Source organism: Dipodomys ordii, unplaced genomic scaffold (assembly GCF_000151885.1).
Source record: "Dipodomys ordii isolate 6190 unplaced genomic scaffold, Dord_2.0 Scaffold194, whole genome shotgun sequence".
Classification (NCBI taxonomy): Eukaryota; Metazoa; Chordata; class Mammalia; order Rodentia; family Heteromyidae; genus Dipodomys; species Dipodomys ordii.
The window spans coordinates 1,431,824-1,457,483 of NW_012267410.1; the positions used below are offsets into that span (position 1 = coordinate 1,431,824).

At 36.9% G+C, this 25,660-nt stretch overlaps 1 protein-coding gene across 1 annotated transcript in view; it reads right to left on the reverse strand.

Moving 5' to 3' along the window:
* Mrps9 (mitochondrial ribosomal protein S9) overlaps positions 1 to 25,660 on the reverse strand; it is a 71,640-nt gene that overhangs the window by 11,201 nt on the left and 34,779 nt on the right. The window contains exons 3-6 of the mRNA XM_013034712.1: positions 17,155 to 17,217; positions 17,033 to 17,063; positions 8,204 to 8,283; positions 262 to 329 (exon numbers count right to left, since the gene is read on the reverse strand). Of these exons, the coding sequence (XP_012890166.1) occupies positions 262 to 329; positions 8,204 to 8,283; positions 17,033 to 17,063; positions 17,155 to 17,217 (242 nt within the window). The remainder of the gene's footprint in view (positions 1 to 261; positions 330 to 8,203; positions 8,284 to 17,032; positions 17,064 to 17,154; positions 17,218 to 25,660) is intronic.

The following is a 25,660-nucleotide window of genomic DNA, read 5'->3' on the forward strand; positions in this document are numbered from 1 at the left end:
AAAACCAAGTAGTGTGCAAATGCTGAATCAATGTGCATAACAAATTCTGAGGACATTCAATCCTAATGTAGTCATTGATAGAGTTAGTCACAAAAATAACCTCAATATTTGCTTCCTCCTAAACAAAATTCAGTTCCTATTTGGAACCCTAATTTTAATGGTTAATGTTGAAACACTGAACAAAGTTAAGGCTTTAGTATCCATTAAGCATCACATTTTAGTTCAAAGTATACATAGTTTTCATGCAAGACAAAAACTTACCTTGTTCCAGTTTTTTCTGGAAGTGGGCCTTTGCGGTTTTCTAACTGGACTACCTTTCCATATACCTCCTGCAGCAAATAAAATATACAGGTTAAAATAAGAGATTGTACATTTTTACTGAGGAAACTCCATATTTTTTCCTGTGGGTTCTCCTCATTTCAATGTTAGAGTAAATAAAATAAAAATGGTTTTTTAATAAAACTCTTTCTCACCAAATTAAAGGATGGTACAATAATTTCAGCACACTTAACTTTAGCTGACAAAAAATAAATATAAAAATTGTACAACTCCATGTTAGTGAGGGTGGCTAAAACAACAAAAACTCTGGAAACTATTTCCTAAAATCACAATTTACATAGCAGTGTGCAATTTAAGCAGAGATAATTACACTTAAATTCATGGCTTTTATAGTGGAACCACTTCTCTAATATTTAATTTTATATAAATAATACCTAATTTTACAACTTGTCCCAAGAAGTAAAAAGCCTTGTTGATTGTGGTTAGCATGTGTTTAAACTAATCTGTGTATGGGAGGGGGGTTGCTAGTTCAAATCTGGGGTCTTGTGCCATTCAATATGCCTCTAGTTCTGAGCTACAATCTCCAGCCCCTAACAAAATGTTCTCTATGCTTCGGCTTCTAGAATGCAATTCCTGAATCCTCCCTCATTTGCAGCAAGTGGACAGACACATGCTAACTGCATGTTGGCAGAATGACCCCATGAGGGTTTGCATCGGGGTGGGGGAGCAGGGTAAAGGGGGACACACACAGGGAAGCAAGCCCAGCACTGCCTGCTCCTCAGGCCTGAGATCTGGAGAATGCCAAGATGGTATAAGCATAAATGAACTCATGAGAACACCAATGACAGTGATATTCTTCCTCCCTCCGCTGTTTGAAAGTGTTTAATTTTGTGGACTAGCCCACGTAACTAAAATAGCAATAATCAGCACTCTTCATAAGTAAGTTTCAAGTCAAAGTTCGGATTGTTAAACTGACAATCATTTTCCAATGACTTTTGAGCAGTTTTTGCTTTAAGCCTGTATTTTTCTTGAACTATTTTCTTACAATGTCAATTCCTTTTAGTGTTCTGTTTACAGCCATAGTAATTTATATATAATGTGAGAGTAAAATAGAAAAATATAGAAGGAAACAACTCATGAAAAATATACATGGAATTTCACACATGGTGAAATCCATTCATTTAAGGCAAATGCTTGCTTATAACTGGTTGTAATCTGACAAACTAAAGTTCCTCAAGACACTTTATACATTCCTCATTTCTTGGAAAGAGGGATGTTTGGGATTAAACTCAGGGTCTTATGCATGCTGAGCACACTTCTACTACTGAGTCACACTGCCTGGTACATCTAGTTCTTTAAATAAGAAAACATACATAAAGTGCTTGGCACACACAGGGCCTGACCTAATGTCAAGAATGCTAGCAGGGGTGATGCTGGGCTTTCAAGAATCAGGTAATCTATTTGTGAACCATTTCTATTTCTTCATCCTCTTCCCTATAATAAAACCACTCTTGAGAGTCTACCTTAGAGCTAACATTCTCTGAAAAGTCCATCTACAGCTTCACCTCCTTGAAGAGATGGCTCTAATTTACATTAAAAAAAAATCCACGGGGGTATAAAATATGCCAGGAACTGTCAACATCACAGATTCTCACTGGTAGCTGCTGGTATATTGTTAAATTTCCACTTAATTTTTAAGGAACACTAGAGAATTAGAATGACCCCAATCTACACGTAGTTTATGTACTGTATTTAATAGTGTAATTTTCAAATATGACAGGAATAACCCAGATGTGAAATGCTGAATCATTAATCACAGCTACGATTAATATTTCATAAAATCAAAGCAAGCCTATCCACCCCTCATGTCATCAGATTTCCATAATGTATGAGTCAAATTTAGAAGGTGCCTAATTTGAAAATACCAGATGCTCAGGTTACAGAAAAGAAATGTTAAAATCTTTCCCAAAGCATGAGCAGTATGATTTTTAGTATTCTTCTAAAATTTGTTTTGGTTCTATTAATCGTATAGAAATACCAATCTTTCCTGGGTAAACAAGAGGTGGGGGTGGTATAGGAAAAGTCAACTGTTTTTGGCATGCAAAGTAAATAGTAACAAACTAATGGTAATTATCACCTTAGATTCAACTTCAGGTATATAATTTGTTTTTGAGAAAGTAAAAAATCAGTTTCTTAAATAACAACCATCTCCATCTTTTGGACAGTGGGACAAACAAAATTACGTGAAATAAACACAGCTATATTTCAGAGAAGTTTCTGCTATGTACCTCAAGTTTCAAGTTCCATACTTCTATTATTTGTCCAGTGTTCCTTAAGTGAATGTTGTAGAGCTTACCCATCTATGGTGTAGTGCCATCCAATATAAAAAGAAGAGTCTCAGATACAGGCTGTATGAAAGCCCTCTGCCTAGCATGGCAACATCAAAGTGCCAGGAACTCAGATATTGCATATTTTTATTTCTTAGATTAAAATCATATAACAATCATACCGTTAGAGAAAAAAAGCAATCTGATTAAAATCAACATAGAGGCAATAAGGTGAATCTGTGCTTTCGAAAAGTAACCTTCCGAGTTGTTATCTTTGGAACACGCAAAATATACAATGGTAGTTATTCATATGTAAAGGAAATGTACATTAAAGATACCTCAAGAACAGCAATTTCTACTGCTGAATTAATTACTGAATTAACTCCGGCTGCCAAGAAGTCCTAAAACAGCATGCAGATATCCCTTGCCATCAGTCCATAGCTTTTAAAAAAATAAGCACTTTACACAGCTGTAAAACAGCTATTTTATAATAGCTCAGTGTGAGAAGGGTCACTAGTTAATTCTAGTTTTAAAGATAATAGCACTACATTTAAGAGTGTTAAATACTTGCTGCAAGGTCACAAAGAGAATCTAGAAACATCTCTAAGCCAAGGAAAACTTTCCCAATATTCCAGGGGAGGCCCTAGTTTCCTGAGCCTGCATCACCTCTGCACTGCGGGTCTCAGGCTTTAAGAACTCAGGATACTCACGTCATCTAAAACAAATTGGGCAACCTTTGAATAAGCCAGAAACTTCTTTCACAGCCACAGAGAGTGAGTTCTGTTTCTAAGTTAGGATGATTAGAAATACCTCTTTCGCATATCAAACTTTTTTTCAATGTATCACAATAGTTTGTCTATGATGAACTATTTAGTCCTTCACTTTATATATTTGTTTAGTGTAATTTTCCTTTGGCCATGTCATTTCTTTGATTTACAGAAGTACTTTGAGATAGGGAGAATGATAAAGCCGTGACATTGATCAAGATATAATGTACTTAAAACTGATTTGTGGAATTAAAACCCCTTTGTACATCTACTTAAATATAAATAAATAAAAATAAGATATATCCCATTAATTTTTTGTAAACTTATTCCTAAGATTCAAGTGAAGTTTTCATATAATGCTGAATGTCAAGTGCAGTTTTCAGAATTGAATGTCCATCTTTTTGTAAGAGATTGGGCAAGACAAACTTATGCAACATTTCTGAAATGCTTATTGAAAACTGGGGAAACTTTATCACCTGTATTTTAAGAAAATATATTAAAGCAATTCTTACAAGCACAACATACAGTTTTCAGAATTTTGTGAAGACTTTCCCCAACGTGGGTTTGTTGGGACATTAAAAGGTGTTCTGGGCACAAAGGGTTCTGAGATGCATCTTCCTTGGAGCACCAGTGTGTTAAAGCAACAACTTTCCTTGCAGCCTTCACAGAGTTTTTACATCCTGAGTTCTTCAGTCCATGATACAACATTTCTCACCTAATTTTACTTCATACCCCCTTAAAAATATTTCATAACCAGTGGTCCACAGAAAGCACTTTGGGAAAAGCTGCATTACAGACATGCCTTGACTTAATAAATTATATCTGACAAAAGGGGTCCTACTTCTCAGTCACTAGTCACCTTCCATGAGCTTCATGTGATTTGTGCTATGCTTTGGGCCTCCAAAGGATCTGGCTTGGTAAACAGGTGGCACTTTTGAAAGGTAGTAGAGGTTTACGAGACAGAGCCTAGTGGGGGTCTTCTAAGTTATTCTGGTTGGGCCCTTGAAGGGGAGTGTAGGACACTGGTCTTTTTTTCACTTTCTCACCAAGACACAGGGAAGTTTTGTTCTATTATGTGTTATCCTTGCAATAGGCCTCAAAGCATCAGGGCTTACTGCCCATAGATTGAAACTTCCAAAGCTCTGAGCTGCTGGAGATGTGCCTCAGTAGTAGAGCACTTGTCTAGCAAGCACAAAGTCCATAGTCCAGAGCCAGTACCACCAAAAAAGGAAAAAGGAAACATGGTGTCAGACTGTATATTATCTCCCCAAAGCTGTGAGTCAAAATAAACCTTACTTTTTAAAGCAGATTATCTCAGATATTCTGTTACAGCAATGGGAAAGTGAACACAATTTTCAACTCATTTTTAGTGAATTTTATTTAATTTTTCAAGAACATATACTAGCAAAATTTGTAAACCTAAACTGTTATTTTTCTTAAAATTAACTGAGCTGCACAAGCTGAATGGTGTCAACCAAGGTTGCAAATGTCTCAGTCATGATTATAGACCACTATTCCCTTTACCACCTGCTGGTCACCCTAAATAGGCCCAAAGGCCTAGCACTTTGGTTCCCCTTAACTGTGCACACAGGGTTTCTCCCTAGCCTAAATCTAGGCTACTTAAAAAAAATTTGGTTATTGGGCTACATAGCACAGTACAGCATTTTCTCTCCCATTCCTTTCTCTCTCTCTCCATCTCCTCCACTCTCCCTCTCTCTTTCTATTCCTCTCTTCCTTCTCTTGTTTTCTCTGAATGCTCGAAATCAAACCCAGGGGTCTCACATATACTACGCATACTACGCCAACACTATACCATTGAGTCTAAGAAGCTTTTTTTTTTTTTTTTGGCAGACATTTATGTCTTCTTCCTTTTCTTTTATGCTTTCACTCAGCTGTCTCAAGAGGCCTCTTTTGTTTCTTTCTCTTTTTTTCCTTCTGTTTCCGAAACCTAAACTGAAGCCCTAAATCTTGTCTGAAGAGTATGCAAGTTCTACTGGTTAAATGACTCTTAAGGGAATGGGAAACTGCCTGTTTTGAGTAAAAACAAGCAAGGTCAACCTGTGCTGCGAAGCATGGGTCTTCTCTGAGGAGCTTAGGAAGTCTCTTATTTCTTCAAATTACTTTCTACAGTTTAAGAAACCATGTCCATATTATTTTTATACCTTTTCACTATATATGTATACTTTGTTTTATAAAATATTTGGGATATTACTTTCCCAGGACCCCAATGGACCACTATGTCTATAAGAAAATGGGTGTTCCAAAAGACCTGCAATGAATTTCTACAGTGTGATACAGTCGGTGTGAGACCCTCAAGGAACGGTGACATTTCCTTCACTTCACATTTCCTACCAGGCTTCACTGTTGGGGCAGAAACAATAAACTGCCTGTTTACTTCCTTTGTCATCTTTCCTCAAAAATCTCATTTTCCACAAAACTAATGGACAGTCTTCACTAAACATTATATACTATCCTTAACAGTCAACTGTAGCAGGACTTTTCTTAGTTGCTATAAAGTAGTATGTACACGCAATATGCACAGTCACTCAATACTACAAAGACCAGTTTATTATTACAGAAAATAAGGCAGGTTAACTGGCCTCAGACACAGTCTCCTCACACAGCTACACATGGGATGGGCTTGAAATCGGTTTCCTTGTCAAAAGCCCGGCCAGAGACTGCCATGTCTCACGCAATTATAGCTGGACAAAGAAGGGGATAAACAGTTTGGCTTAGTGCCTTTTCCCTTGTCACAGAGGAAAAAAAATTATAACAACAAATAGCAACAAAGATTCATTTTCAAGCCTTTCAAGCCTGTCAGTCTTCCTGTGCTCTGGGGAGGATAGCAAAGTGATCACTCAGGATAAGAAGAGAGAGGGGGCGTCCCTACCACCTCTGCCTCCCACTGAGAGAGGGAGAACAAAGGACAGAAAGCACCTGAACCATCCAGGCTTCACAAGGGATTTTATGTGCAGTGCTCCATTTGACTTTAGCCCAGTTAGTGTTGAGTTCAATTGAGAACGTTTAGGTGCTATTCCAAAGTTCCAGCACCAGAAGGTAGAGTTGTGTGCTTGGTGTGGCCTCCCTTGTAATTAATGACATCTGCCATAGTGATGCTGAAGTGACTGGCAAGCATTTAGGAACTCTGGCGTATGTAATAGCACCTACACTGCCCCCAAACAAAGAGTGATTATTAGTATGATATATAATGTGGCATTTTAGTTCCAGAGTAGGATGAGCTCTTATCTATTGAGAAGCCTGAGTTTCTAGAGAAAAGCCTTGTAAAACACATAAACTAAAATTGAGCTAAAAATAAAGTTGGGGCTCTTCCACAATGTGTAATTTCTTCATTACGATGGAATGCAACACAGTATCTCCCCCTTGGGTTGCTCAGATTCAGCCAAAACAAATGCAAATGGCTTGTCAGATGACAGCTGTTTGATAAGGCTCCTCTGCAAGACCTGCATGCTTTACTTTTTTCCGTGAAACTTGGGATGAAAGGCAGAAGGCAGGAAGAGAATTAATGTAGCATACAGTCTAAAGGCAATGCTACAACCGTGATTAAGTAGAAAAGTTAAAAGGCACAGATTTTCCACAGCTTCGCTGCGTGCAACCCATCCGTGTAACAAGTTGACAGGCCTAGCGCGTCAGCTCCATCATCCCCTCCGACAGCTAAAACACTGCACCGCATCCCTTTTCAGAGAAAATTTGCGTCTGCACCATGAAGCGTTGTACATTATTTCTTAGCACTGCAGGGGGCTCAAGTCCATATGGAACCTTCACAAATATTACCACAGATCAAACCAGCAGCGTTTGGAGGCAGATTTGACATACCTATTTAAATGAACAGCAGGGGTCCTCGGGCAGCCTCGGGCTGTGCGGGAGAAAGCCTCAGTGGAAGCAAGAGTCGAAGCTCCATTACTCAGCAAAGACACACTCTACATTTATCATTCATTTCATTTCTGCCAGGGCAAGAAGCTCATTTGCCCAAGGTCAACAAAAAGCAAAAAGAAAGGTTTCTTTTTTTTTTCCCCCAAGAAATAAATGTACCTGACAAGTGGGGATTTTGTCCTCTGGGTTTGTGGAGCACAAATAAACAGCAGATAAGTCTAAAAAAATAGAGTAAATGGGCACATTGATTCAAGCCATTGAAAGTGGACCGTAGATGGGGGAAGCCCCATAAATATTCCTGTAACTTTAAAAACTCATATACCGACTAAAATAGAACTTGACATCGTGTTCTAAAAATAAAATGGATCCTGCCCTTTAAAATGGGATGCAGTGGCATTCAGCTCTTTTTCACGGTAATTTTGGAGAATTCTCCCAAATGTGCACACTATCAAACACAGCTCTTAAAACAAAACAAAAATTGTCCACAATAGACTAAATCGCAGTTGGAAGTCAAAGTGGAACAGAAACATTTTTCAGGTGTGGTTTGGACTCACACTGCATTAGCCCGTGAAAAGCAAAAACTTCATATGAATAAAAGACGCAAAGTACAGACAACTCTCAAGGTAAATTCAATGTCTTCTGGTCCTGCTAACAGGGTTTTCAGGGTTTTCTCTTGCTTTAGCCTCCAAGCATATAGGTGCACTATAATTTCAATTTGCAAGTGAAAGTATTTTAAGGACAAACAATTTCAGCACAAAGTCTATAAGATTTATCTTTATCAAATAAAAAATATATAAAACACTTCATTAACACTGCCTTACCTTGGAAATTTTATTTTCAGCCATTATTAAAACACTAAACTCTGAAGGGGGAAAACATTTGTAATATCATTAATTTTGTAGATACAATTCATATTTATCATAGATGTTATATACTTACATGCATTAGTGAATAATATGATTGTTTGCCAGTATAGAAGAGAAAATGAAATGGGCGGCCATCTTCTCCCCATTGGATTGCTAATAAAAAGCCAGACAAAAAGAAATAAAAAGATATATAGGTAGCCAACAGCAGTATTTAATTACAGTTATTGGACACTTTTATAATTGGCTTATCTTTTAAAATAAAAATGTACTAATAGTTAGAATTCATATTTAGTTTGGCATATTTAATATGCAAATATTTAGGATATTTAATATTTCAGACCAGCTAGCATAAACATTCAATAAAATACTCCACTATGAGAATGTCTTATATATTGTTTTAAAGTAAAAACACATAAAACACATCAAATTATCTACGAAGGACCACAAAGATTAATTATGGCTATAGAAACAATGTATCCCTGTGTTCCTCAAAAGGAAACTTGGTAGTCAATAATGTATTATACTCTACAATTTCAAGCCACACATACTGTAACAAATTTTAAAAATAAGAACTTATTTTTCTATGCCACAGCATTTGTTTCAACCTGTGGCAACTTGCCTTTGAGTTTAAAACATCTATGACAGAAGGGTCCTCAGAAAGAAGCTGCCTATAATTCCTTCCGAAATACAGGGGGTCAGGTTGACCCACTGTAACAATGAGATGTACAAGACACTATGTTGAAAACGAACATATATAAATAAGACAAGCACCATTTCCACACTCTCTGTCTACTGTTGATCTGTTTCACAAGTAACTATTTGCAGTGACTCCTGTAAAGACCACGCTTCCAGGTCCATACATGAATTGTTATCTACTTTTGCTACATAATATATAAAATATAATATGTAATATTTAGTATTATATAATATGTAATATATTGTTATATAATATGATATATTGTATATACATATATATATATCACATATATACCATAGTCAAATCTGTTTTTCTTTATAGCAGTATTTTCCATCTTCTTGTTTTCTTGTTCATTATTGATCCCATCACAGAGCTTCTTTGGACAGTTTTGCAGACTGCCCTATTGCCATGCCAGTTGATTACTGTACACATATTAAGTGTGGTATATGTTATGGGCCTTTAGAGGGCCACAACCAGTGTTCATGGAAACCACTGTTTCTACATCTTTGTGAACAGTCTTTGTCCCCATGGAGTGTGTATGCTTAAAGGTGTTGGGCTCTCCAGAACAATTTTCTTATCTTTTATTCTGAAATTTAGATATTTATCTGGAATTTATGTATGTGAGGTCATAGATTATTTAACCAGCAGAAAAGAGCCTTCTTCTTCTTCTTCTTTTTTTTTAAAGTAAGCACTTTCCTGCTGTGATATTTTCTGAATCATATGCAAGATACTTTTTTCTCTGGGGATAATTAGTATTAGGCAGACCCAAGAACTTTATGTGAATATACCTAATGGAGAACCAAAATATCCTAATGAATAGTGAAAAATAAGAACTATTGGACATTTGGATTGAAAGATAAAATTATTTGCCCATGGCTTAAAGATGCTCTAATCATTTTAAACACCATGTTTAAACAGTTTTTTTAAAAAAAATTAAATCCATTGTATTTTCCAGTAGCTGTTATGGTAGAGCCCTTAGTTCAAATCTCCCCAAAATAAAGATATCCCATCTTGTATATAACACACATATGCACACAAAACCATAGCAGATATCAGAACTGACATTATTGATAAGTGTATCTTGTTAGCAAAGACACTAAAATTTGAAAAACTTGTCTTAGAAATCACAAAATCTGACATACACTCCTGCTGGAGGTTAATATTCTACTCTGTTTCACTGTTCTGTTTATTCTGTATCACAACCACCATTGTACCCATCAGAACTTTCTGCTGCATTTTGACATCGGATAGAGCAAACTCCCTACCTTATTCTTTTTAAGAATTTCCTAGGGTTTCTTGAAACTTAACTTGTAAAATGATATTGATAATTTATAATTCTGAAAGAACTTTTGGAATATTGTCTTCCATTACAGAAACATGTAATATGTCTTCCAAATATTCAGATTTTCACTTCTGGTTTTCAGTTTTTGTTTTCTATACAAATCTCTTATTCTGTACTCTTTATTGGTATTGCAAATGATTTAGTTACTTTGTTGCTCTTGATACTGCCTCTTCCCATTTAGTTAATTATGAACAGATTTCAAAAAAGACAATATTAATTATACAAGTATGTACTGTTGCTATAAGGATTACATGTTGACATTGCTTGGTTAGAGGAAAGGTGGGATTTCTAGCTCTTTCTAGCTCTTACAGGGCTACCTCGATGAAACAGTACTGTCTGCTCTTCTTAGAAACAAACCTAAGTAGTAATACATGACACACATATGACAAGAAGTGTTGCATGTTCCTATAATAGAAAACAATTATTCCAGAGCTTCTTTCAAAATTATAAACTGTCAATGTCATTTTATAAGTTAAGTTTCAAGAAACCATGGGAAATTCTTAAAAAGAATAAGGTAGGGAGTTTGCTCTGTAGTGTTTTTAGCTGCCTTTCTATCCCAGTCAAACCTGGGCTGATACAGGTCATCTACTTCACTCTTTTCACCATTTGTCCATAATGCCTAGTATGGCTCTCACAGTTTATTTAGAAACTCTATGATAACTATTTGAACTGTTTCTAATTTTTCTTGACATATATTAAAATTTTCTTATCTTCTGGCCAAGGAATCAGCCTCTTTGTTATTATTATTGTAAAGGAATTAGTTCGGGTCTGACATTTTCAAATGTTTAAAGGCTTTTTTTCCCTTTTACATATTGCTTTCCTTTAGTCCATTTTCCTATTCAGGCTTTTCTGTTGTTAATATATGTAAAAAATATTTATTTTAGGTTTCAAGCCTTTGTCACATTTAATTTTTTTTTTTTTTTGGTCATGGGGTCTGAACTCTGGGCCTGGGTGCTGTCCCTCAGCCTTTCAGCTCAAGGATAGCGCTCTACCCTTTAAGCCACAGTGCCACGTCTGGCCTTTTCTGCTTATGTAGTGCTGAGGAATTGAACCTAGGGACTCATGCGTGCAAGGCAAGCACTCTACCACTGAGCCACTCTCCCAGCCCCAAATTTTTCTAATGTCTTTTTGTCAAAGCTTTTACCTTTGCAGTAGTTTGTCATCTTTGTCTTTTTTTGTGTGGTTTAATATCATTTAAAAAATAATGAGGGCTGAATATCTATCTATTCCTGTATACTAGCCACCTTACTTCTGTTCTGGAGTTTAAATTTCTTAATTCCATATCATACAGTGACTTTGTAAAGTTTAACCCAACTCTATCATTTGGACACAATCTACTTTGTAACATTCCTTGAAACAGATTAAAAGGGACACATGCACATACATCTGGCACATGTAACTATATATATTTATACAGCTTGGATTCTGTGTTTTTCAAAGTGGTTCTGCAAAATACATAAAGAATGAGAAAGGCAGCAATTTATTTTCTGTCAGTATCACAGTTCTGTTGCCTGTATCATCATTACACTCCAGTGTATGACCATTTCATCATGTGTGGTGGACACTGATGTCACTGATAGGCAGGATGCTAATTGGTTTCCACATAGTCAGCAGTTCAGCCTTTAACTACCTGTGGTGCCTTTCTATGAAAAGGATCGTTAAAAAGTTTCAGAACAACTGATGTTGTGTTTTGGAATTCAGATACTCAAGTAATAATATTCTACTGAAATTTTCATAATAGTCTTTCCGATTTTTCACAGTTTATTGTTTCCAATTTCTTTCTTTCTTTTCTTTCTACAGAGCTAGGGACAGGATGTATGGCCTTGTATATGCTATATGCATATACACTATACTAAGCTACAATCTCAGCTATTTGGCTGAGACATGGTCTTTCTACGAAGCCAGGATGGCCTTCACTTGCACTCCTCCTGCCTCTGCCTCTCAAATGTGGGGGAGTAGCAAGCAAACAAGCAAGCAACACTTGATACTGTATCAGAGGACTCTTCCTAATTTCTTTAAGGTTCTTCTTGGTGTTTCTTTGTTTAGTCTACACTGTTTTTTCCTACTTTCTACTTTTTGGTGGGGTGAAAGGTCTAGGGATTGAACCAAGACTTGTACTTCTAGGCAGGAAGAAACTACTCCTAGAACTCTAGTTTTGGTCCCATAATTTTTTTTTTAAGTTACACTGGATAAGATTTCTAAAACAATACTGAATAATGAGGTACATGTGTACATAACCTTTGTTGTTCCTGAATGTAACAATTAAAAAATGACGAATTTAAATTTCAATTCATTTGTTTCTTATGATAGCCTTTCTCAAATTAATGAAGGTTCTTATTTCTAGTTGTTGTTGTTGTTGTTGTTTTTTACAAAACAATCCAAATAAAACCAAACAACAACAAAAAATGCTCAACTTTGTTAACTGATTTTGTGTTTTCTCTCTGGAAATACTCTCCCTTTAACTCACAGAGAAAATTACATTAATATTAACTTCCTAATGTCAAACCATTCTTATGTTCCCAGGGAAAAATGCTCTCTAGTATATTTTCTTAATAAAATGCTTTATTTGGTTAATTTGATATAGGCTTCTTTTCTAAACAATTCTTCTCTGGACTTGATAATTATGTGAGCCTTAAAGCAAATTTAGAAGCCTTTACTTGTTTTCATCTGCATCTTGGAACTGGCAAGACTTAAGTTCAGGTCTCTTTCATAGACCTCTGATCTTGGGCTTCTCTGGCTTTTCGTCCAATCAGCATTTTCCTAAGTAAGACAATTGTGACATCTGCATTATTCTCTAAGCTACCTGTGTAAGAGTTCATGGAGTTGGCGGCCGCACATATATGTTCTGAGGTAGAGCCCTTTGGCCTTTCTACATGCCCTTCCTGGCTTTGTGTCCTTAGTGAGTTAAACTCTGCTTTTCATTTCACATCTATAAAGTAGAGGAAAGAATAGTAAGTAGGTGATTAGTGTGAAGGTTTTGGGTTAGCATATGTGAATCACTTTGAAGTATGCCTATTCTTTTCCACATTCCAAAAAACTCTAGCTGTTATTACATGAGAGGGTTCTCAAATTAACTACAATAAAGTTACTCATAACTTTCTTATATTTTAAATATTCTCTAAATATTATGTTAAATTTTTATTGTTGGGCTGGGACTAGATCTCAGAAACAGTATTTGTCTAGCATAGAGGAGGCCCTGAAATTACCAAAATAAAATAAAACTTAATGTTGTTCTTTTTCTCCTTTAGCAAATCTGCCCCATGTTCACTGATTTCATTGGCTTTTTTCAAAGGAATACTTGGATTAATTACCATATTCATTCTTCAAATTTGTTCATTATGTACATCAATTTAGTTTTCCCTGAACTGAACACTTCTGAAAACTCAGTGCTTAGTTCACTTATTGTCAGTCTCTCTTAATTTCTAATAATGTATGTTTGTCTATGCAGCATACAGTGGCCATACCCCATTAGATTTGACAGGAACTATTCTCACTGTCATGGGCTTCTAAATACTCTATAAACTCGATTTTTATTTTGTCTTTAATACAACCTGGCTTCTATTGATTTTAAGTGAGAAAACTCAGATAGGATTTCTACTGTTTGGGTTTTGTTAAAATTTTTATGACCTATTTCCTCATAATTCTATTAACATTCCACATGCATTTCCATAGAAATGTATTCTTTGTATTTGTATATGTAGCTATAAAATCATGCTGTGTTATTCAAATTCTTTATAGCCTTAGTTAACGGCTTTGCTTTATAACATTTCAATAGTAAATGTTTGGTGCAAAAAGGTTCATGGTCATCACATTCACTTAATGGATACTAAATGTTTGGTGCAAAAAGGTTCATGGTCATCACATTCACTTAATGGATCCTAGGTTTTATCCATATAAATTAGCATTCCTGTCTCATTGAGCCGCTCCCCATCCTCTTTGAATTCCATATTGTCTCACAGTAGAGCTCCTTCTTGTTTCTGTCATTAATCTGGTGTATAGCTTCATTTTTCCCAGTATTTTCTTTTTCTTCTGCCAGTTGCAGAGCAGGGTTTTCATGTTAACTCAATTTAGAAGCTTCCATCTTTCAATAAAGTGGTTAAACCTTACAAGTATCACGGTCCATTTATTGAACCTAAAGTTCAGTTACTATTTCAACTTACAAAGATCTGTTTGTCCTACACTTACAATGTACAGTAAAATATTTGAATAATTCTATAGGAGTATTGCTTAATTTAAAAAAATTATATATTTTCAAAATGGCACGTGAACAGTGTGGGAGGATAGACAAACCCCGTCAGTTGTTACATTCTAGCTGCTTGTAACTAGGTAAATCTAATACTGTAAAACTAGTCTCAGAAGGGCAACTGAGTCACAACTAGTAGAAATACATAGAACAAAAGGTGAGAGGGATAAGGGTAAAGGTGCTGAAAAGTTGAAAAAAAAGTTTAAAAAAAAAGTTGAAAGAAGTTTTTCAACTTTTCAGCACTAGTAAAAAAGACTGAAAGCACTGCCATTTACCAACATTTATAGGAATGCCACTAGGAGCAGATTATTGAGCCTTGTGTTTATTACAATTATGCTCTAAAACTAGCCAAGGTGGATTTTGGGGTATTGCCTTAATTTATTTCCCCAATAAGTTGATGTGATGTATTTTGTAATTATCATGTCTAAGAATGAAGGAAATAAAGACTGAGGAAACAGGAAAGACATGAATAGGTTAGACAAAGCCATGGGGCTTGAACTCAGGGCTAGGTGCTGTCCCTTAGCTTTTTTGCTCAAGGGTAGCACTCTCTACTTTGAGCCACAGGTCCACTTCTGGTTTTCTGGTGGTTAACTAGAGTTAAGAGTCTCACGGATTTTCTTGCCCAGGCTGGCTTTGAATCGTGATCTTCAGATCTCAGCCTCTTGAGCAATTAGGATTACAGGCATGAGCCACCAACATCTGTCTCATAAAAGTTGTTTCTAAGGTTAAAGTAAAGCTGTAGAACACTCAGTTCTGAACAGAACTACAGCTGAGCAGAAATACTCACATAAAACAAAATTTCTATGGATGTACCTGTACTCTTTCCAATCTCTCTGAAGCATTCTGAGCACCCAGTCTGTTCAGACACTCTATCTATGCTGCCCAGCTACACATTATTTAACCCTAAGTGGGAGTATTATAATTTCATGTTTTCTTTAAGTACAGGACACATGAATTATGTACCATCTAAACAGATGAAATACAAGCTCAAGCAGAAAAGGTAGTTGCTGCATCTAAGAAAATGAAGTTGAGTGTTCTAGAACGATTCTGTGGCAAGTTTTGTTTTTTTTTTTTTTTGGTCGGCCGTGGGGCTTGAACTCTGGGCCTGGGCGCTGTCCCTCAGCTCTTCAGCTCAAGGTGAGCGCTCTACCACTTGAGCTACAGTGCCACTTCCGGTTTTCTGGTGGTTTATTGGAGATAGGAGTCTCACGGTCTTTCCTGCCCGGGCTGGCTTTGAACCGCGATCCTCAGATCTCAGCCTCCTGAGTGGCTAGGATTACAGGTGTGAGCCACCAGCGCCCGGCTGTGGCAAGTTCTTTAAAAAAAAAAAAAGAAAGAAAGAAAAATAAAAAGAGTTGTGTTCATTTCAGTGTGGTTGAAGGAAAAACACTGATGGAAATATAGAAATTCTTTGTACTCAGATTTCTTAGTAAGTTCTGTTATACTCTTTGTTCTACCATAAGGAAATCGAAAATAAGAAATGCTGACCCATCAGTATCACGGTCATATGAAACAACACACACAAACTTAAAAATCCCTCCAGGGACAATATCACAGCTGATGAACTCATCTAAGTTTACATTTATTTTTAAATGGCCTTTACAATGAATACAATTTTTACCCCTGGTGCTGGGGTTTGAACTCAGGCTCTTGTGCTTGCTTGATTGGCACTCTACCACATGAGCCATGACTCCAGCTCAGCTTTTTGCTGATTGTTTTGGAGGGAGAGTCTTTACATTTTTCTGCCTAACTGTCTTCATACTATAATTCCTTGTATCTCAGCCTCTTGAGTAGCTGAGATTACAGCTGAGATTACAGTCAATTGGGCCCAGCTCCTAAATTAAGTGACAACTACCACTGGTCTGTAAAAGGCTTCTAATGCATTAGAACATTTAGTATTAAATTCTCTAGCAATTTTAAAGCTTGTGGGTTAAAAAGAAAAATAAAATTCTTTGTAAAAAGTCGGAGAAAACAGATGGCATGGTAGGAAAGATGGTTGGCTGCTCATCAAAAGTAACATACAGGGCTGGGAAGGTGGCTCAGTGGTAGAGTGCTTGCCTTGCATGAATGAAGCCCTGGGTTTGATTCCTCAGCACCATATAAGCAGAAGAAAAAGCCGGAAGTAGTGCTATGGCTCAAGTGGTAGAGTGTTAGCCTTGAGCTAAGAGCTCTGGGACAGCACCCAGGTCCAGAGATCAAGCCCCATGACTGACAAAAAAAAAAAAAAAAGTAACATAAGACAATGGAATTATATCACTAAAGGGCTGAAAGGACAAAGAAAGAAATCTGTATTCAGACAAATATGACTCTAAAATGAAGAATTAAAATATAAATAAAAGTTGAAAGAGTTGACAACAGATCTATACTAAATTCTTCCTCAAAGAGGCACAGAATGCAAGTAACTTCTATGACATTAGCACAGGCATAAGCTCTAACCTTACCTAACATGAATATCCTTTAATAATGAAGAACAGCTTATAAACTCTAGTTATTGGTTATTAGTTACAAAACGTTTTTGACAATTAGGACCAAGATAGCAACCATACAATATGTGAGCAACTGCTGATATAACCCAATACTGTAATAGAGGAGGGGAAAGTTTATTCTTTAGCAAACTTACCTCTTTGTTTTGGAAAAATCTGTTCAGGATGCTGTAAAATAAATTTAAAGTGTTATTAGATAATGGCTGTAACATATAAAACTAAATGAAAAAAAAATTTTTAAAGTAATTAAGGTAACTACCTTCATTATTGGCCTGGCTCGTTTCTCAAACAAACCACTTGGAAGAAGGTAAGTAATAGCTTTCTGTAAATAACAGACAAAGGTTAATTAACAACTATATCAAATAAACTCATTTATAACTATTATTGAATACTTATTGTAGACCAGACACTGAACTAGTGAACTAGTGTTACATTTTCACAGTCTCAGTTCATTATCTTTTGGGGGAGGGCATTACTGGCATTTGAACCAGGGTCTTGTGAGTGTGAGGCCGTTAACTCTACCATCCAGCCATGCCTAAGCAATTTATAAATAGCATGATAAAATCACTACATGCATACTCTCCCCTCCCCCCCAAACCCCACTTTAGCTTCTAAATTGGTATTGACAATTTTCAAGTGTCAGCTTCAAAGGTGTCACTCCTTCAATGTGATACACGAATAATCTGTTTGCAAATAAAAGTGAAAAGCACTCCTATGCAAACATCTATGGTAAAGTACTCAAGGCAATCATTCAACTTTGCCAAGGGCAAAGACAAAATCTTGGAAAGAACAGGCTCTGAATCTAATTTACTATGTTGGTCAGTTTTTTCATTATTGGTACAAATATCTTAGACAGTTTAAAGGAGAAAGGATTTATGTGGGCTCAGGGTTCCAGAGCAGATGTATTCACTGGGGCCCGAGCTGAGGCAGAACACTGTGCAACAGGAGGAGGTGGCAGGGGATGCTTATGTCATGGTATCCAGGAAGCAAAGAAAGACAAAAGGGGACTAAAGAGAAGGTGCCCTTCAAGGGCAAGTTCCCATCACCTACTTCCTATAGCTAGGCCCTACCTCCTAAAGGTCCCAGCCCCTCCCAAAATAGGCTCACTAGCTGGGGATCAAACTTTCAACACTTAAGCCTAGAGGGGACATTTCATATTCAAATCATTACATCCATCATGACACTCCTAATGTTTTTAGATGATCTTTCCATTTTCCCCAATTTTTTGGTTTCTTTTTTGGTGCAGGGGTTCAAACTCAGGGCCTTACACATGCTAAAGTCAGTTTACCACTGTCTACAACTCTAATCCTTCCAGGGGTAGGGGTGTGTGTGTGTGTGTGTGTGTGTGTGTGTGTGTGTGTATGTGTGCATGCTGGTCATTTTGGGGTTTGAACTCAGGGCTTGGATGCTGTCCCTGAGTCATTTTGGGGTTTGAACTCAGGGCTTGGATGCTGTCCCTGAGCTTGTGTGTGTGTGTGTGTGTGTGTGTGTGTGTGTGTGTGTGTGTGTGTGTGCATGCTGGTCATTTTGGGGTTTGAACTCAGGGCTTGGATGATGTCCCTGAGCTTTCTTTTCCTCAAGGATAGCACTCTACCACTTGGGCCACAGTTCCAATTCCAGCTTTTTGGTGGTTAGCTGAGAGTCTCATGGACTTTGCTACCCAGGTTGGCTTTAATCCATGATCTTCAGATCCCACCTTCCTGACTAGCTAAGATTATTGGTGAGAGCCACTGATGCCTGCCCAGTGCTTGCTGAGTTGTTAAACGATGTATACTCTTTTAAGTTTCTTAGTAGTGAGCTTTCTTGGGTGTGACTGCTGTTGTTACAGACCATCTTTATGCCCTTTCCCCCAGTAGCACAGGGGAGAGGATCTGAACATCCCTGGCCCTTTCATAATCTATACTAGGGCTTATGATCAAATTTTACTCTACACATTTCCAAATGCTTCTACCCCCTAGAAAAAAAAAAAAACTATTGCTCCCAAGTTAGGAACACCTTTTAAAACTTTACAGGTCAGACTTCTCCTTTTAAGACAATAACATAATGAATGGCACAAGTTTTTTTGTTGAGCAGTGTCAGATGAAAGGTCTGTAGCCTGGGATTTTAGCATCCTGTCTGAATGCTGAATGAACAGGCAGTACACTGGAAGACAGTGCTGCTTTTCAGAGAGCATGGGCTTCCTCTGCCTACCATATAATCAGGGGTATAAATTCAACTATCAGGGAGCCTGGCTGTGGTTCTGGGCCAAGTTTCATTCTCTTATTCTGCCTCTATTAATTTAAACAACAACACCAGAACAAACACCAGAATGCTAATTTAATAAATCAAAGCCAAAATATAAAAACAAATCCAAAAATAAAAGACAAATCCTCTCTTCCTTTCTTCCCTACAGGATAAAAAAGAATCTTTTATTAGGTGATTCTGAGACAACTGATTGCCAGAGAAAATAAAAGTGTATACAAACCTCATACCACATAACTCTAAATGAGTTAGAGTTTAAACATACAAAACAAAACCAGACCTGGACTTAACATGCAGGACTACAGAGAGAGTGCAGAAGGAATTTAAAGAGATACATTGAATTCCGTTTAAAAAAGACAATGTAGCTCAAATGTATTCACAAAGAAAGTGCAATCAAAACTACTGAGGTAGACTTTTCATCTAATAGAAAAACTAAAAGTTCAATCAATTGGCCACACAATGTTGGCAAGGCTCAAAGTCACCTTGGGAGCATCACACAGCAAAGCCCCTGCAGCGGAACTGCACCCACAGTTATCCACAGACTCACTCAGGAGACAGTCCTACAACACACACACAAAACAATCTAGCACAGGACAGTCACCAGAGTAGTAAAATAGCATTAAAAATAACTAAAATCCTTACACATAGAGGTTATCTGAACAAATTATGGCATATCTGTGCAGTCAAATTCTAGACAGTCCTAAAACAGATGTTGCTGTTTCCTATGCAGGAAATAGACAAACACAAATTGTATATAGTTATAGAGAAGAAAGATGCACAGGTATATTTTAGCAAACATATACACAAGAAGAATAAAACAGACAAACACTACAACTTACAGGGTAGGTGGAGCAAGCTGAAAATGACATAGAGATGAAGAATCCTCTGGATATACTATACCTCTGTCTACAGTCCAACTCTGAAGCATATAAATATTTTATATAATAAAGAATGAAACTTGCAAATGATACGCAAAATCTAAATAGAAGTAAATCTAATTTCTGATAACAAAATATAATTGCAAATACATCAGCTTTACTTTGTAGACTTAGTGTCAGTCATCTTCATATAATTCTGAAATACTTTATGTATATTATAGTCTGGAGCAAATAAGTAGACATAGTAATGTGAGGAAGGGCACCAAACTTTTACTGTAGAACACAGAAACAAATAAGAAAGGGTAAACTTTGAAATATTAAGTATTTAGACAAAGCATTATAAAGTCATAATCTTTAAAATTAATCCTATAATATTTATGAAGTATACTTCTTATTTCTGTCTCCTTGAAAGATCACAGAGCTCCCAAATCTTAGTTTGCAAACACATTTCTCAGTGTAAGGAATGAATGCAAAAATACCTAGTTCGAAGCCAGTTTTATTAGTTTGTAAGGCAGAGAATGTATAAAACGAGCCTGAGACATCTACCTATGAAAACAGGAAGCATTCCCAAGGACACAGGAGTCAATTTTAATGTGCTCCTCCCACTGCCAAGTGTGTGGCAATTGCCAAAGGTGGGCAATTTGAGCATCTAAAAGAACAATAGCAATGCCTTCCAACACACTCAGTAATTAGGTATACATAGATTTAAGCTGCACACATGTGAGCAAATGTGGGCAGGTACAAACTCTCTTTCCCTCTTCTCTCCCTCTTTCTCATTCTCTTCCCCCTGCCTTCATCTCTCTACGACAGTGTGGGGCAGGGAGAAAAAGTAAGCTTCTTTATGGAACAATACCAGTAATAAAAGTAGAAAGAATGGCAGAAGAAAACCTTTACAAGTTACAAGTGAGTCATCATCAGGCAACAGTGCTAAAAGATGCTAAAGCCACAGGCTGAAAGATTCTCAGGAAATGAAAATTTTACATGGACTCAAAATATTATCATACAGATTACTTAATGGCACAAGGGGTAAAGGTACTTATACAACATGTTCAGTGGTCAAATCAAACAAAGCATCAGTCATCTCATCACCAACATCAGTGGGATGAGCAGACTATGCGCCTCTTGGAATGGTGTTATAAGGAGCACCCAGTGGCACCTAAGTAGTGGGTTTTTGTTTTTTGGTTTTTTTTGTTGGTCATGGGGCCTGAACTCTGGGCCTGAGCGCTGTCCCTCAGCTCTTCAGCTCAAGGCTAGTGCTCTACCACTTGAGCCACAGCGCCACTTCTGGCTTTTTTCTTATGTGTTGCTGAGGAATCAAACCCAGGGCCTCAGGCATGCAAGGCAAGCGCTCTACCACTGAGCCACCTTCCCAGCCCCATAGTGGTTTTTTTTTTTAATACATTCCAAATCTTTTCTTGAAGAGTAATGGGCAAGCCAGAATGGCCTAGATTCCTTAAAATAACTGAATGGCTATATACATATTTTAGGAATAAACTGGGAAAATTTAAATACTGACTACATATACACTAATGTATATGTGTACATACATGTATATATATGTATTACATATATAAATAACTAAAATAACTAAGTAATATTACATATATGTTCACATACACGAATGACACTATAGAATTATTATATATTTTGGTGCTAAGTATATATTGATCTCTCTCTATATACATATATATATATATATATATATATATATATATATGGGAGATAAACTTAAGATACCTTTAATTTTCTTTTTTTTTCTTTTATTATGAAAATACCGTACAGAGGGGTTACAATTACATGGGCAAGATAATGAGTACATTTCTTATAAAGCATTGTTGCCTCCTCTTTTTCCCCTTCCCATCCGCTCCCCCCCCGCCCAAAGTTGGAAAGTTTGTTTTCGACATAACGTCTTGTACGATACTTTTAATTTTCAATTGATCAGTCTATATACAGACAGACAAAGAAAATGTGGCAAAATATTAACAACTTGCAAATCTATGTGATAGGTGCGCATTTATATTTATCAGGCATTCAAATGTCATAGAAACTTGAGAAGCTTCTAATAAGAAGGTATGAAAATTTTAGAAATCATACACATTTTCCCACAGTCAACTTGTCCTGTGAGGTCATCATCAGCCTGCAGAACCAGACTTGTCTGTACCATATACGGTAGTCCCAAGGGTACCACCTCCTAGGCAGGAGGCTCCTGAACAGGAGAAACACACACAGGCATGGAAAAGCATGACTCTTCACTTAGGGTACAGTCCTTACAGTCACAGGCATGCCAGGCCACTCATTGTCAAATGATCATTGAGCTATCACAGGCGTCATTTTCAGATATGAAAATTACTGTTAACTTAGGTGATCACCAAATAGAATCCCAGAGGGAAATGTAATTGAGGAATTTCACTTCTCATGAGCACCAAGACTTAAAAGAAGACACTAGGAAGTATCAGTCAGAACCTGAAAACAAAACATTGATTATAATGTAATGTTAGGATTTATTGGTGATCTCTGTCTTTAAAACAGAAAACAAGCCAACAAAGAAATCTGCTGGAAATATTCTGAAATTCAACTTGGAGTCTGGAAAACTGGCTTTGCCATAAAAAATCATCTCAGCTATAAGTAAATGAATACACATTGGTTAGTTTATAAGCCCTCACCATAATAAGGTCCTGCAGTATGAGCTACTATATGAAAAATAACAAGCAAATTAGGTCAAATTAAAAAAAGCAATCTTACAAATTTAGTAAAAGGCATGAAAAACAAAGGATGGATGGAAAAGAAACAAGAGAGAGGGACTAGTAAATAAAATAAGCCAGTTATTTGTACCTCAAGTAAGGAAACACACAAAACAGAAACCAGGTTCCCAGCATGCTGCCTGCTACCTGGACCTATATCACTTCCATTTGACTCCTATGGATAGCCTACACAGATTTCTTTTTTTTGGGGGGTGGGCGGAGTGTTGGTTGTGGGGCTTTAACTCTGGACCTGGGCACTGTTCCTCAGCTCTTCAGCTCAAGACTAGCGCACTACCGCTTGAACCACAGTGCTACTTTCAGTTTTCTGGTGGCTTATTGGAGATCAAAGTATCACAGAGTTTCCTGCCCAGGCTGGCTTTGAACAGCAATCCCCAGATCTCAGCCTCCTGAGTAGATAGGACTATAGGCGTGAACCACCAACGCCCAGCTTCTTTTTTTAAATTCTGAAGCAAATAAAGGATAATTTAATGAAAAGAATAAGTATGCTACTTTCTGGGTTTAACTCCTAGTCAGCACTCTGTTTGAGAAAATTCAAGCAAAATAAGGTAAAATAAGGTGATTTTGAGTGTTGACTAGTCCTGAGTTGAACACCCTCCAGATGTGTTTTAGGCAGAGAATTAGGTGCTATAAAACAGCAAAATCCTTACTTTCAGTACACTGCAGCAGAAAAAGAACAGTGAATAAGAGAATAATAATTCTCTTTCAATAATTTGCAATTGCTTTAATGAATCTTTGTTGCTTCATTCAAACAAAAATAACTACTTTCTACACTGCTAAATTTCTACTTTTCTACTCTGTAGTACTTCTACTATTTCAACATCAACTCTTCACATATTTTGAATTTTATCAATGAAAGACAATCCAAAAACAAATGTCAGGTTAATATTACTTGTACTCCCAAGTTTTATTTGTTTGAAGTAACACTAGCCAAAAATACAAACGCATATTTGAGAAGAAATGAAGGATCAATCTTCTAGTCTAATAGAACTTTCTCTGATGTTCTAAATGTTCCATAGTCTGCTGCCCAATGATAGCCACTAACCTATGTGGTTTCCTAGACAATTGATAGATGGCTATTAAGACTTAAAAAAAATTTTCATTTAATTTGATAATCACACATAGCTAGAGGCAACCATAAAACAGTCCTTCCTCTACAGTCATCTTTCTACCCCACCAACACAAGTGTTAAAAATTCCCCTTACCTTCACTAGGATCATACAGACCTAACACAAAGCCAGCTTAGGGGAAACTAGCTCAGTGGTATACACCCTACTGTATCACATGTGGCTGGCTCCTACATGGGTCTATGAAGGCATCATCACTTGACGTTTATTTATAAAGGTATTGTTCAAACCCTTCTAAATACAAGGTTGAACTCTTCATCTCTTCCCTTTCTTCCACTGATGGCCATTGGCTTCCTTAATCAATTTCTCTCAAAATCTATCAGATAGAAGACTGAACTTCCCCCAAACTTTCCTTGCTGACTGCAGACAACTTCATTCATGCTCCTCAAACTTGGCAGCTACTGCTCCACATTTGGAAAAACACTTCATTGCATGTAGTAAGATCTTCCATGAGTTGAATGGAGTCCCCTGAGTTTTATTACAATAAACAGAAATAGAGGCTGCGAATGTGGCTTAGTGTACAGTGCTTGCCTAGCATGCATGAGGCCCTGGGTTCAATTCCTCAGAAAAAGCTGGAAGTGGCACTGTGGCTTAAGTGGTAGAGTACTATCCTTGAACAAAAGAAGCTCAGGGACAGTGTCCAGGATCTGAGTTCAAATCCCAGGACAGGCAAAAAAAATTTAGAAAGTTCCAATATAAGAGAAAGCATTAAGCTTAATCTATTTTATACCAGAAGTGCATTTCAAATTAGATAATTATTATAAAATAACAAAAATAATTGGAGGTAGAAGACCATATTATATAAAATGTTAAAGATTCAGAAGTACAATAAAAAACAAACAGGTGAGGGCTGTAGCTTAGTGGTAGTGTTTGCTTAGCATGTGTAAGGCCTTGGGTTTAATTCTTCAGTGTAGTGAAAGAGAGGAAATGAGAAACATGAAGGGAAGGGAAATGGAATCTTTCCGTCTAGCCATTTTCCTCACACGTTATTCTGGAATATCCATAATGGCATGTTACATAATGCAAATTTCACGTATTATAATAGGTGAAACTAAGCCCATGAGAAACCACAGGAGTACAGTGGTGAGGAGAATTCTCTCTGTGGATGTGAGTCTATCTGTTCACAGTTCCCATTCTTTGATCCTCCATTGAGTGTGGCACTTACTAGAAAAAGGACCAGTAGTAAGTGGCCTGGTCTCTCAAGTATCTTAAAAATGGAAAATTGGAATTTTACTTCCAAACTATGGGCTGGTCTACTTGGACCAACTTTTTCAAACATGAGACTTAGTAAAAATTTATAATTATCTGAAATAAAGACTTTTTCCTCTTCCAAACAACCTACATGGAAAATCATTACTTAAAACTAGAAAATACCTAGTCCTTCCACAAAAAGAAAAAAAATATCAAAAGGTTCTAATACCCAAATATACAAGGAACTCAAGAAACTAACCCCCAACTCATGAATAAAGGAATCAATAAATGGGCAAAGGACTAAATGCAGAACTTCTCCGAAGTAAGAAGTGCCAATAAACACAGGAGGGAATGTTGAACCTCTCTGGCCAAAAAGGAAATGCAAATCAAAACAACAGTGAGATCCCATCTCACCCCAGTAAGACTGGCCAACATTAAGAATTCAAACAGTAACAAATAAATGCTGGCAGGGATGTGAAGTGGGGAAAAACAACCTATTGAACAGAAAGGTAAACTAGTACAACCACTCTGGAGGGTAGTTTGGAGAGTCCTCTAAAAATTAAACATAG